This window comes from Xenopus laevis, chromosome 9_10L (assembly GCF_017654675.1).
Source record: "Xenopus laevis strain J_2021 chromosome 9_10L, Xenopus_laevis_v10.1, whole genome shotgun sequence".
Classification (NCBI taxonomy): Eukaryota; Metazoa; Chordata; class Amphibia; order Anura; family Pipidae; genus Xenopus; species Xenopus laevis.
The window spans coordinates 18,867,432-18,882,532 of NC_054387.1; the positions used below are offsets into that span (position 1 = coordinate 18,867,432).

Genomic DNA, 15,101 nt, shown 5'->3' on the forward strand with positions numbered 1-15,101 from the left:
TCATGCCTTTCTGATGGAAGAACCTGCACATTCTCAGGCACATGCAGGCCCAGAGAGAGAGACTGGTAGTGAGAGACAGAGACCCAGGGTAATCCCACAAAGAGACAGAGTGGGAAAGTGACAGAGTAGGAAGGAGACAGGGCAGGAAGGAAACAGAGTGGGAAGAATAGACATAACAAGAAAGAGAGACAGAGCAGGAAGGACAAAGATTGGGAAGGAGATGGAGCAGGAACATCACAGAGCAGGAAAGAGACAGACTGGGAAGGAGTGACAAAGTAGAAAGGAGACAGAGTGGGAAGAAGAGATATAGCAGGAAAGAGACAAAGTGGGAAGTAGACATAACAGAAAGAAGAGACAGAGTAGGAAGATGAAGTAGGAACAGCACAGGTTGGGAAGAAAAGACAGAGCAGGAAAGAGACAGACTGGGATGGAGAGACAAAACAGGAAGGGGACAGAGCAGGAAGAAGAGACAGAGTAAGAAAGGAAAGACAGAGCAGAAAGAAGAGACAGAGTAGGAAGGAGACAGCAAGAAGGAAACAGAGCAGGAAAGAGACAGATCAGAAAGGACTTCACAGGAAGGAGTGGAAAATCATTAAGGAGTCACTGAGACTGAATACGAGACAGAGCAAGGTGACAGCATCAAGGAAAGATGGTTTAAGAGCACCACAGCATCAAGTGGCAATGTAATGTCCATGCTAACGAGTATATTGAAAGAAAGAAATCCCAGAACTTTCAGTTTTAAGAAAACAATATGACTCTGGACTACACATTTCACTTCATTTTTCTGGCACATATGGTGTAGAGATTGGACAGAAATACTGTATAATGTATATCTTTATTGGTCTCTTATTGCTGTGATTTATTTATTTTTACTATTCATTTGTACAGAAAATTTTGGGAGATCACTTTATCCCAGCAAAGAGAATGGAGGAATTACTAATCTTGAATATTTGACCGGTGTGCAGGCATTTGTATGTTGCCCAGGCCTCAGATCTCTAAGTCAGAAATATCTGTCCCACAGAACTAACACATTATAAACTGAGTAGTACCCAGGCATCCAAAAATTAGGTTATTTGGTATAACCTATGGGTGATATTAGACCAGTTGCGGATTTCAGGGTGAAACAGAGATTCAGTTCCGCTGGCTCCCATGTGACTAACAAGTGTAATGTGAAATCTGCCAACCAAGCCCCTGCCCCCTTCTTTGTTACAGAACTCAGGGGTCAGTGTTTATTGCCCACCTTAGTGGAGTTGGAAATGGAGATGCTCCCCTCCCCCTGCTGCCATATGGACTTTCTCTCTGTCATTTCACAGGCTGTCAAAACACACTGGTTGCACAGGACAAAGGAATCATCTTGGCAATGCCAGGTTTCCTTCCATCCTGACACCATTTCCTTTGCAATGTCCCTAATCTGCCCCCTCCCCACCTTTGGCTGATGCCCCTACTCCTTCCACCACAGGCACCTCCTGCTCCACATACTATTCCCAGGCTGTAACTGCCCTATCTGTTCTCCCCCATCAACCTTCTGGCATCTACCACTCCAGCTATTTCCCACTTCTATATCTTCCCCGTCTACTCTCTCCCAGGTACCTCCACCTGCATGCAACTCCTGCTCCACCTACCACCTCCCCAACTGTAACTGTGCTTACTGTTCTCCCCAGATTTGTCCATCTACAGGCACCTCCTGTTCCCCCCAGTATCCTTCCCTCGTTGCTCCTGCCAGGGAAAGTTGAATTCCAAGGAGGGAAGTTTCCCTGTTGCACTGTTGAGTCTATAAATCCCTTTCTCCCATTGTATGAGGCACATTAGTGACTTGCCTGCTTTGTCTGTGCAGGGAGAGTGGGCTGAGTGTGTCTGTGTGTGCACAGCCGGTTCATTGGTAATGTGATGATTGTCCTGGGGGACATTTGATGGATTAGAGAGCTAAACAGCTCCATTGCAAGGCACCACCTGATGTCAGGCTGCGTCCCATATAAAGAGAGGCAGAGTGCTGAGCTCAGCTATTGCTGCCAGTCCCCCCTCCTCCCACCATCCCTCTCTCTGTCTCCCTCACTGCAGAAAGTCAGAGCTGTCCAGTGCTGAATGTGTTCCACCATCCCTAGGCTGACAAAGAAGCACCCCAGGAACCCCTACTAAGGACCCCCGCCATGCCCCGCTCCTTCCTAGTCAAGAAGATTAAATTAGATGACTTCTCTTCCACTGGGATTGCTGCTTCTAATTATCCTCACTTTGATGATCCTTGTGTTCTGGGGCAGACGCTCTCCAGCGCTGTAGGAAACTTGGGGGTCCCTGTTGCTGAAGATGGTAAGTACCTTGGGTTTATGGCAGGTGGGAGCTGGGAGTGTTGCTTAATTTAAGGGGGAGACATGTGAAGGAGAAACCTCTCAGTGCGTTGTTGCTTTTTGGAGAGTGATCCTCCTGCTGTCCCATCACTTACTGCATGAGCTGACCTGCCCTTGGAATTGTACAAATTGTGTAGATGGGACAGGCTGCTGCTGTTGGTCATAGCCTGGTGTACGCAACTCTTTATCCAATAAATAGACATTAAAGCCAATCTTTGTGCTACTTTGCTACAGCAGAAGATGTCCAGGATGTGCATGAATGAGCTGCCATGTAGGTTTGTGTGTGCACTGTGCATCACAGCTATGAAATACAGTGTGTGTGTTGGTGTGCATAGACATTGATACAATGTGTTTTGTAGTGCAGACATAGCCATATATACAATTTATGTTGTAGTGCAGGCATAGCCATAGATACAATGTGTTGTAGAGCAGGCATAGTCACAAATACAATGTGTGGTGTAGTGCAAAGATAAATGTGTTCTTAATGATTGATCTCGGGGCTTGGGGCCTTTATAGTCCAGGGGGTGCATTCTGCTGTTCATCCAATCACCTGTGGCATAATGATGCAATCAATGACCTTGCTTGGTTTTATTTGGACTATTTGTGCCTCTACAAGGAGACAGTCATTCCTGCAGTGGGTCTCATACAGCTGAATGCCATAGCTATGTGTAGGGGGGGCAAGGGGGAGGGGGATCTTTGCCTTCTCTAGGGACCTCATTGTTCATGCGGCAGCCAAAAGGCTTTCTCTAAAGCCCCTGAAGAGGCATCATCTTCCAAAGAGAGAAGCAGTTCTGCCTGGTGTATGAGAGGCATGACAGCCGGCTCTGCAGAGGCTTCTTTCCCTTTATTCTGGGATAATGAGTGGATATGGGAATGGATGGGGGCAATCCCCCAGACAATAACATTATTCTGCTGCTTCAGATCTGTGGGTTGCAGCAATTTCTACAAATCTGCAAGCGATGCACATCTGCTCCAAGCTGAGATGCTGCTGTCAGGCCTGGAGGCTTCTGAGCTCAGCAACTTGCTCGGCCAGGGAAGAAGTAGGAGTAGGCCACAGGTTACTAAACCTTCTCCCTGCAGTGTAGCTCTCCAGAATTGCATGTGGGTCAGCTCGTGGGTGGAAGTGGGCAGGGGCATCAGCTTAAGCCAAGTGTTATACTATGTGTACTGAGGGGCATCTTCTGGTTAAACCCATCAGTTATATACACTGTGATGGCCAGCAAGCCCATCTCACTAACAGCTCAACACCATTATAACTTGAGGGCTCAAATCAATATCCACAGTCTCCTGTGCCAGGATGCCAATGGGAACAAAGCCAACAACAGACAAAGAAAGTTCAAGCATCCCTGCTCAAAAGAACTGACTTTGATCTCATATTGTACTCCTTACCCTCTGTACCATAGACATACCCTATACACAGAGTGTGCAACACTGAAGGCACCCTTCTACCCTGTACCATAGACATATGCCCAATACACAGAAAATGCAACACACATGGTACCCATCCACCCTGTACCATAGACTTATATCCTATATATACCAACAGCTCAGCAACATTGGAACTCTGGGGCTTGAATCAATAGTTACAGTCTCCTGTGCCAGGATGCCATTGGGAACAAAAGCCAGCAACAGACAGAGTTTGATCTCACATTGTACCCCTTACCCCCTGTACCATAGTTTACACCCTATTCACAGAGCAAAACACAAAGCATCCCCCAACTTGTACTATAGACTTATATTCTATACACAGAGTGTGCAACATGCACAGCACCCTCCTACCCTGTACTATAAACTTGTATTCTATACACAGAGTGTGCAACACATGGCACGCTTTTACCATGTACCATAGACTTATACCCTATACACAGAGTATGTAACATGGACAGAACCCGTCCACCCTGTACCAAAGACTTATATTCCATACACAGAGCGTTCGTATCTATACATCAAACACACAACACATACAGCACCCTTCCACACCATAGACATATCCTGTATACAGAGTGTGCAACACACAGCACCCATTTACCCTGCAGGTCTGGACTGAGAATAAAAATAGGCCCTGGCATATCAGGTACATAGAGGCCCAAACAGCCCCCCACCAGCCCAATAAATAGTAACTGTCTCTGGCATCGTACAGCAGCCCCTCTGGCATTTGACAGAACCCACAGATTCTATACACAGAGTGTGCAGTACACATAGCATCATTACACCGTGTACCATAAACTTACACCCTACCATAGTCTTACACCCTATACACGGAGTGTACAAGATACTGAGTGCTCCTCTATACAGACCGTGGACACAGACTTTACACATACTTAAACTCTACCAGTAGTTTATCGCCCTTTTCGGAAATATTATCCTATGTACTGAGATAGGACAAGCTACATAGAGTCTACTCACAAGCAATAGAACCACTCTACTATGTAATAGACATACAGTGAGGCAGTTTTGGGTAGCTATACATACAGTTGGCACTAGAGGGCAGATTATTATTATTATTATTAATAATAATAATAATAATAATAATAATAATAACACATATTTTTAAAGTGCCAACTTATTCCACAATAAATAGGTTTATACAACAAACATACAGAAATACTTACATAGTGACCAATAACCAATACAAAAGGTCAAGAGGGCCCTGCCCAAAAGAGCTTACAGTCTAAAAAGGGGCAGATAGATGTAGTTGGGGGCAAAGCCAGAGTCGAGGGAAAATCTAGAGCTTAATAAAGGTAAATAGGCAAGGTAGGAGTGTATTTTATTATTTTCTGAATTTATAGGTGCAAAGGACAATTATATTGCAGGAAAGTCTGTGTATAACATCACCTATAATTCCCCAAACCCACGCTGATCTCATCACTGCAGCCTTTATTGTGCAGCCCATGCCAATAAATACTAGTAGGCTGCCGGAAAGTTACTGATTCATCATATGCTGGAACTCCCACGTCCCACCTTATTGGTTTGGTGCATGGGAACGGCAATGAGTTTCCCAATAATCAGTTACTCACTGGAAACAACCCATTTGTCAGTTCTTATGACACAGGGAGATCTTTAGAGCTTCAGGTTTAACTCATTGCGTTCTGCTCAAGATAAAGTTTAACACTCTTAGTGCTGGAGAAGAACTGGGGCAATATAAGGACAAGTATCCTGAGATTTGAAGTTCAGCAACAGTAATGTAGGACTGAGAACCAGTGGGCAGCCTTGGGTTTAACTCTGTCTGTGCTGGTAAAGGATGACACTATGACATAGGGAAAGAGTTATATGGTCAATCTTCTGTTTAACTCTCTCCATGCTGGTTTAGGATAAAACTATGGCATGGAGCATTAAATAAGAAGCCTTGTGTTTAACTCTCTCTGTGCTTGTACAGGATAAAGCTGTGGCATAGGGAGAGATGTATATGGGCAGCCTTGGGTTTAACTCTGTGCTGGTGCATGGTAAAGCTGTGAGATAGTAAGAAAGTTATATTGGAAGTCTTGTGTGTTAACTCTCTCTGTGCCGGTACAAGATAAAACTGTGACATAAGGAGAGATTTAATGAGTAGCCTTGTGTTTAACTCTCTCTGTGCTGGTACAGGATAAAGCTGTGGCATAGATAGTTATATGGGCAGCCTTGTGTTTAACTCTCTCCTTGCTAGTAGAGGATAAAGCTGTGACACAAGGAGAGACGTAAATGGGCAGCCTTGGGTTTAACTCTCTCCATGTTGGTACAGGCTGTGCAGCTGAGAGCTAGTACAGAAGAACAGTGGGGCAGAGGAAAGCGCCTGACAGAGATTTGTTCTTGAAAACAACCTTGGTCTGTGTTCCAGGGAAGTGTGAAAAACTGCTTAAGCAGCATTTTCTCTTCTCCTCCCCATCTGTGAGCATATGACTCTGGAAACCCTCAGATGCTAGGCAATACAAGGGCAGGAGCAGAATAGAGGGAAGATAGGACAGAAGGAGGACAGGGCAAAGCTCACAGACATATACTCGGTCAATAGCGACCTTGGACTAACACAGACAGGGGACAGAAATTCATATACTGATTGATTCCTCTTGTGTTACCGACCGATCTCCCCTGTGTTACTCACTGTTCCACCTGTGTTACTGTCTGCTTTCTCCTCTGCTACAAACTGATTGCCCTTTGTGACTGATCCTTCTTAGGCATCTGCAGGCCCGGATTTGTGGAGAGGCCACCAAGGGTCTAGGGTGGCAGGATTTTAGGGGGCAGCATGCTGCCCAACCATACCCACATTGGGGAGGCGCAGGAGATACAATTTTTCTGTAATTTCTGTACGCCAATCCAGTGTCGGACTGGCCTACCGGGATACCAGGAAAACTCCCGGTGGGCCCAGGTGTCAGTGGGCCCTCAGGCTGCTAAACTTTTGGCTTATTTCATGGCCATTCCCTATTTCTATGAGAACAAAGTGGCTAAATAGGTGGCATAATAGATTATAGTATGTAAAGAAAAGAGACTAGGTGAATAGAGGTTGAGTGAGGAGAGGAAGAAAATAGTACTGAGAGTGGGCCCCTGGTCTAAAAACTTTTTGTGGGCCCCTGGTTCAAGGTTTTTGTTGGACCCCTGGTGTCCCAGTCTGACACTGTGCCAATCCCCATTGCTCTGGTCCCAATAATAAAAATTTCATTGAATTAAAGGGAGGGGATGGAGCGACGAACAACAGTGGGCCTTGGGGCGCCTGCTATATAAATCCGGCCCTGAGCATCTGACTGATTCCCAAAAGTTACTGACTCATAATTCCAAGGTACTGTCTGACTCCCCTTTGTGTTACTGACTGATCTCTACTGTATTACCGACCAATCCCTACTTTGTTTACTTATCTTTCCTGTGTTGACTGGTCCACCCTGTGTCCCTAAGTGATGCCCCATTTGTAACGGACTGGTCTCTCCTCAGGTCCGTATTTCCTTTTGTGACTCCCCTAGGTAACATGGACCTAGAGCCCGCTGACCTTTTATCATGCACATCACCCTAACCGCGAGCGCTTGTGCACATGTGCCTGGCCATTGGCGAGCTCTGCGTCTGTGGATGTGGCTGGGTGCCACCCTAGGCCTGGGCCTTTGTGGCCTTGTCACAATTCCAGGCCTGTCTCTCCTGTGTTCCTGATTGATCCCTCCTGTGTCACTAATTAATTCCCTAAAGTTACTGAATGATGCCAAGTGTCCCATAATAACCCCTCTCTTGTTTTGTAATGATCACTCCTGTGTTACTGACTGTTTTCCCTGTTACTGACTGGTGCCTCCTGTGTTACTGGCTGTTCCCCCATTTCTTGCTGACTGATCCCCCTTGTAAAACTGATTGATCCCTCCTGTGTTACTGCTGATGCCACTGATGTTACTGATGTTACCCCATTGTGTTACTAACTGATCTCTCATATGTTACTGACTGACCCCCCATGTTACTGATTGATCCTTCCTGTGTCACTGACTGATCCCCCTCTTGATACTGACTGATTCCCGTCTTGTTTCTGACTGACTAGTAATTGACTGATCCCTCCTGTGCAACTCACTGTTTCCCGTGTGTTACTGACTGATTCACCCAAGTTAGTGACCAATATCTGCTGTGCTACTGACTGATTCCCCTTTATTACTGCCTGATCCCTCCTGTGCAGCTTACTGATTGCCATGTCACTGGTGCTTCTTGAGTTACTGAGTGATCCGTCTTGTTCTACTGCTGATTTTCCTGTATTACTGACTGTACCCCCCTGTATTACTGACTGATCCCCCTATGTTACTGATTGATCCTTCATATGTCATTGACTGATCCCTCCTGAGTTACTGACTGATTCCTCTGTGTTACAGACTGATCTCTCCTGGGCTACTGATTCCCCTGTCTGATAACCTTAAGGTACAGATGATCAGAGTGTTGAAAATTGAAATATCGAGAAAGAAGAAATCACCGGCACAACAGGCTATTTCTAGCAGGGAAACCCTTGCTCGTTTATTTGCGGATGCAACGTTTCGGGGCGTAACCCCTTTGTCAAGCCCCGAAACGTTGCATCCGCAAATAAACGAACAAGGGTTTCCCTGCTAGAAATAGCCTGTTGTGCCGGTGATTTCTTCTTTCTCGATTGCTGTGGAGGTTGCCAATACCTCCTTCATCGAGCACCAGGTGTCACGGGATTTGGACGGCCAGGTTGTGCGAGGTGACTACTCTCTTCTTCCTACTGGAAAATTGAAATATGCCTTTTTTTTCTCTCCCCAGGCTTTATTCCACACTGTATCACATCATCGAAATATGAAGTGGGTAAAAAGTCAGAGGGGAAATATGCATCCTCAGACCCTGACTATACCCAGATGCATGATGATTACAGCGACCCCGACAGTCCCCAATCCAGCCTCTCTGCAGGGTATTTCAGTGGTGAAACTGCAGTCACAGACAGTTACTCTATGGATGCCTTCTTTATTTCAGATGGGAGATCGAGGAGGCGCAGCGAGAGTCGTGGGGGCCAGCGACACATATGCAGTGAATGTGGCAAAACTTATGCCACCTCCTCTAATCTAAGCAGGCACAAACAAACCCACCGCAGCCTAGACAGCAAAATGGCCAAAAAATGCCCAACTTGTAGCAAAACCTACGTGTCCATGCCCGCCTTAGCAATGCATATTCTGACTCACAATTTGAAACATAAGTGTAACGTCTGTAGCAAATCATTCAGCAGACCATGGCTTCTGCAGGGGCATATGCGCTCCCATACTGGTGAGAAGCCATTTGGCTGTGCCCATTGTGGTAAAGCCTTTGCCGACCGTTCTAACCTCAGAGCTCACATGCAGACTCACTCGGCATTCAAACACTACAAGTGCAAACGCTGCGACAAAACCTTTGCCCTCAAATCCTATCTCAACAAGCATTACGAGTCGGCCTGCTTCAAGGGCTCAGACCACGAGTGTGGCATTGAGAGCTAAGAGTGATTGTGCCGATGGGCACACACCACAAGAACATGGCACAATATCTCACCCTACTGGTGGTAGTAAAAAACACCAAATCAGGGTACCTGGGACAGATGTAAATATTATTGCACTTGGCAATAATTGACAACTCAGAAGTTCCAGGCCAGAGACTCCTCATATTCCACCATTTCATCACGCCAGAGAAACGTGAGGCAACAATGTCTGTCTCCAATTGTGCAATATGGATGCTTCTCCTCTTTTATACTGAGACTTCTCCTGCTAAACTCTTATCCCTGTGTGCACATGCTGTCCCTCACGGGACACACATTAATGTATAGGGATGCACCAGATCCATTGCTCTTGTATTCATCCCAACACAACGCTCCACAAATCTCCTGTCTTAGTACAGAACTAAATCCAGCATCCAAAAGCATCATCTGAAAAATTTTAGCCCACTTCACATGGACAGTATTTAAAGGCCACATGGTATTGAGGGTTTTGGATTTGGTCTGGCTGAACACTATGGCTTACAAAATTTACATGGCATGGAATACTCTAGCCAAGTATGCAAAAGAATGTTCAAATTGGGCCAAATCTAGGGTTTGTTACATCTCTCAAACTGTGATTAAGTTATTGTCTTACACAAAGGGTTCACATAAGGCTCATTCTCTTCCTCTGCCCTATAATATTTATTTGGAACGTTATGTAGGGGATACACATTAGCTTCATGCTCTTTTTTCACCCTATAATATTCATTTTGAACATTAGGGAGGGGCTTTTTATGACACTCGTGCTCTTTTTCCGGGCTATAGTATTTATTTGGAGTATCAGGGATGAGCTACACATTAGACTCATGTTCTTCCTCCAACCTATTGTATTTATTTGGAACATTAGGAGGGGACTATAAATTAGACTCATGTTCTTCCTCTGCCCTATAGTATTTATTTGGAACAATAGGGAGGGGCTTGTTATGAGACTCATGCTCTTTCTCCGGTCTGTAGAATTTATTTGGAGCATTAGGATGGGGCTACACATTATACTCTTCCTCCACTCTATAGTATTTATTTGGAGCATTAAGGAGAAGCTACATATTAGACTCATGCTCTTTCTTCACCCTATAGTATTTATTTCGAACATTAGTGAGGGACTTCTTATGAGACTCATGCTCTTTCTCCGGTCTATAGTATTTATTTGCAGTATCAGAGAGGGGCTACACATTAAACTCATGTTCTTCCTCTGCTCTATAGTATTTATTTGGAGCATTAGAGAGGGGGCTATATATTAAACATACCATTCCTCCACCTTATAGTATTTATTTGGAACATAGGGGAGGGGCTACACGTAAGATTCATGCTTTTCCTCCACTCTATAGTATTTATCTGGAGTATTAAGGAAGGGCTACACATTAAGCATATGTGGTGTTCCTCCACCCTATGGTATTTCTATGGAGCATTGGGAAAGGACTGTGCATCAGACTTATATGTTGCAACCCTTTCTTACAGTATTTTATATGGAGCATTAGGGAGGTGCTACACATTAGAATCATATTATGCTCCACCCCTTACACAGTATGAATATATAAGGGATGTGGCTAAATGTCAGACTAGGGTATCACTCCTAAGTGTTACAGTATTTATAAGACATAGAGTTTTATTTTAATGTATTATTTTGCAGGAAGATATTTTCTTTTGTGCCATACTCTTCTGGTGCCACAGAGTTTATGTCCGTGGTGAGATGCAGAAGCAGCACAAAATCCAGACGTCCCCGGGCACTTTACTTTCCAACCTGTGCACTTTGTGGTGGGGAGACCAGAAGATTAACATTAAGGAGATCAGTTTTATATGAAGAACACCCAAATACAATTTAGAAGCTGGAAATAAATGAGTATCAATGGGCTCAATCAATGCAAGGAGATGCCATGTGCACCCCATCTAGTAATATGAAATAACTGCAAGGAGATATAAAGTGAACCCAACCTTCTGGCATTTCTCTCTCACCTATAACCTGCTTTTCTTCAAACTGAAGCCCTGGCCTGACTGATTATTAGGTGAAATTGACTTTTTTAGGATCATTCTTCAACCCCCCCGACCCTTACATCATCCAAAGTGAGGGACTACAATTGCCATTCAATGGGACCCCAAGAACATTGATCGCAATGGAACATTTGCAGCTGCATATTTATATAGAATGCATTTATATTATTTATTTATTTATTTGTTAGGGTTTGTTAGAATTTTTTATGAATATGGGGGTGGGCAATATTAATATTGGGCGTCATTCTGGGCAATGTTTACAGGCCAGAGATGTGCGTTTCAGCAGAAACCATCTAAATGCATTGAAAAGTCTTCCTCCAGGGTGCCCCAGAACTGTATGCTTTCTTTATGGAAGAGTAGGGTGCTCATTCCCATGATGCCTGTGGGAAGTGTAGCACACAACTATGCAATTACTCTGTGACTTTACCTCAGTCCAGCTAAGAGGAAGCCAAACTTTTAAGAACTACCCTTAAAAACTCCCGCATTATAACTGAATTTGTCAGGAATATGGTCACTAATGTAATTCTAAAATCCAGACCTAGAAATGAGGCTCCCAGGTCCAGAAACAGAAGCCAAAGGCAAAACTTGCATGTGGGAGCCAAGAACAAATTCTGCTCCCCCACCTAGAACCAAGCAGACATGAAAATGGCATTAGAAAAGGCACCAATCATAATTACAGCTTAGGCTTATGGGGTTCAGAACAAAGAATTGGGACATGCTGGACAAATACATGGTCTCTTTGGACATAAGCCTATTCCCTGGGTAAAAAGAAGTTCAATGGCCCCACAAGTACGAGCTTACGAGCTAGGTCTCTGGCTACACAAGATGTGCTTTGAGTAAAATAGAATTCTGTAGACCTTGCAAATATTGTACCCGCCTACAATGTAAGTCTCAAGGGACCCAAGTAAATTACCTGCTTATGGATAAATAGCATAGCCGTGCTAAAGCCACAATTCAAATTCCAGGTCCATGGGGACACTGCATGGGGTCCAAACCTAGATCTCAGGGGAGACCACAAGTATGTTCTCTCAGTACAAATGAATTGAATGACTCTAATGCCCCAGTGTAACCCTGACCCTGTGCCACCCTTGCTCTATCACCAGCCAACATCTTATACCCTTTACCCTCATTAGATCCCTACCCCCACATGTGATAAGCAGTAAGCACTTGTGTTCTGTTTCCTCTTGTGATCAATGATCTCAGCAATGATCGCAATGATGAAATTAATAAAATGTCATGACATCATGCATCATCATGCATGTACTCCAAGGGGCATTTACAGTATGAGTATGCAGATAATGGATGTTGGGGCTCGGGCTTTTGGGGGTCAGACTGATGTCTCCTTGTTAAATTCCTAACCAGTAGGGGCTCCCCAATATATACAGCTGATTTCACATTCTGAAGGGGCATGGCATAGAAACATACATGTGACCTTTTAAGGATGTTAAATCTAAAATAGTACTTTTTAACCTCTGGCTTTCCATCTTAATGTTTAAAGTAATCCCCCATGTAGTCTAATGCCTGCTGGAGCCACTGAAAGCCAATTTACAGACTGGATTTAGGAGGGGCGCTCTTTGTGCATGTTATAGAAGCACAATGTAGTATTTTTTAGAGAAGCAGATATAGATTTTGTACTTTAGTTATATGCAAGTGGCAGGACAGATGCACTTACCTATACACTAATTGGTCTAGGGTACTCTGTGTCCTAGGATGCTCTGTGTACAGTGGCAATCACTCCCTGTTTACTGCTCATGAACACATGTATTGCCATTAATGGGGACAAGAATAACATGGTGCCTTGTGGGTACCCAGAATCTTTTTATACAGCCAAGCTGCATTTCTGTCTCTATAAGGTAATAGCACACAAGGAGATTTGGCAACCGCATTTAAATCTACTGCAGGCAAGAAATCTTCCCAAAATGCAATAAAGTAAATCAATTTTGGGAAAACATACATGGTGCTGTTTTTCCCAAAGTTGCTTCAGAAGACGAAGAGCTGTGTATGTTTTCCTGCTGACTGAAAACAAAGCATTGCATATATTTTCCCATTAATGATTTACTTGAGGATGGAACGCATTTTGGAGAGATTTGTTGCCTGTGGTAGCACAGATTTAAATGCAGGCAATACATCTCCTGGGTGTGCCAGTACCCTTAGCATTATATATAAGCACCTTCCCCCCCATTGCTGGATTTCTCTAGTTGGGAATGTGATGCTTCTCTCCCCTGTAGGGGGAAACAGAGTGAATGCAGCTTTTCTAAGGAACACTGGGCTGTGTTGCAGCTGGGTAACTAATGTGTAGTGATTTAGTGGCCAATATATAGGCAAATCAACTTTTGTAATTCCCCTATTTATAAGAATTGCTTGTCTTCTATTCTTCCCCTTAATTTTATATACAATACAGTAGCAATCTCTACCTACCTCTGTCTATGTTGTATTTGTTTAGATACATATGGGTGGGAGTTGCCATACTGGGGCATTCTCTATAGGGAGCAGTACAATAAAGTACTCAAATTGGGAATACTAGGAGTGCACTTACAAGGAGAACGTTTCTACAGGGCTCAGTACTGGCAATAAATTAAGCATCTATGGTCAATACTGCACTGGGGTCCTGAGTCAAGGTGTTTGCATGCTCCCCCCTGTGTCTGCATGGGTTTGCTCTAAATACATCCCAGCAGGATGACTGGTTTCTGATAAAATTGACCCCACAGTGTATGACTGTGATAGGGACCTTAGATTGTAAGCTCACTGGGGCAGGGACTGAGGATCTAAAGTCCCCATCAAATTATCATGGGAATGTCATAGGGACCTTAGACTGTAAGCTCCACTGGGGCAGGGAATAATGGGAATGTGATAGGGTGCTTAGATTGTAAGCTCACTGGGGTAGGGACGGTGGCTATATAAATAAAGGTAAATAAAAGGCAATACTTTGGGCCTATGTCCCATGTAACCAAACTCCCCTTCCTCATATAGGAATTCCAATTCCATTGGTACACCCCATGGTGCCAGTTAGTGCCCCTGTCCTGCCATATCTACCATGTAAATAGCAAGAGAAAGCAATAATTTGCAGTGCATGCCTCCTTCCCTTCCATGTGAGCTAGGGACATAGCCCTGGGTTCCAGTGCTACAGACTCTTATTTATTGTCATGCAAATCAGGGAGAATAAAAAACTGAATATTTGTCTTTTAGTCTAATTTGCTTTGTGTGAGCTTCTCCTTCCTAATCTGGGAGGGGGAGGATCCTGACTGCTGGCGGGGGGGGAGCTGATTTCCATAACAAAAGGGGTTGCATATGGTGCGTGTGGGGGTGATCACTGATGATCACAAGCTAATTAGTCCCCACACAGCTCTAGCACACCAGCTGTCCCCTGCATTATTTGGGGGACCATTTCAGAGAAATGTAGTATGTAAGAGGGTGCCTCTGTGCCACAATTTGCCCCCCAGTCTCAGGTTTGAAAACAAAATGCCAGTCTGGGTACAAGGTAATCCACTACCAGCAGATCTGGCAGAATGTCCTCCGATTTCCTTGGGTTCAGAGTAACAATAAATGCAGCACAGTATGACAAAGCAGCCAAGACATGAGAGAGGCACAAAGATGAGGAACTGGGAGGGGGGCAGGGGAAATCTTCAGTATCAAGGGAAATGATGTAAGGCAACAAGCATTGTGATACAGGGCAAGATTCAATTCACGGCAGGTTGGTTTAAGCTTCCCTTTATATGTAAATACAGGTATAGGATCCCTTATCCAGAAACCCGGAAAGCTCTGAATTAAGGAATGGCTGTCTCCCATAGACTCCATTTTATCCAAATAATCCAAATTTTTAAAAAGATTTCCTTTTT

At 44.3% G+C, this 15,101-nt stretch overlaps 2 protein-coding genes across 2 annotated transcripts in view; one reads left to right on the forward strand and one right to left on the reverse strand.

The window, feature by feature from the left end:
* The window catches only part of LOC108701997 (traf2 and NCK-interacting protein kinase), a 1,005,599-nt gene that overhangs the window by 723,558 nt on the left and 266,940 nt on the right, over positions 1-15,101 (reverse strand). The window lies entirely within an intron of this gene.
* On the forward strand, positions 1,814-14,442 carry LOC108700962 (transcriptional repressor scratch 2). The gene is given in 3 exon segments (XM_018235032.2): positions 1,814-2,146; positions 2,149-2,304; positions 8,547-14,442. Coding segments are annotated over 3 exon segments (921 nt in total). The 5' UTR covers positions 1,814-2,082; the 3' UTR covers positions 9,248-14,442.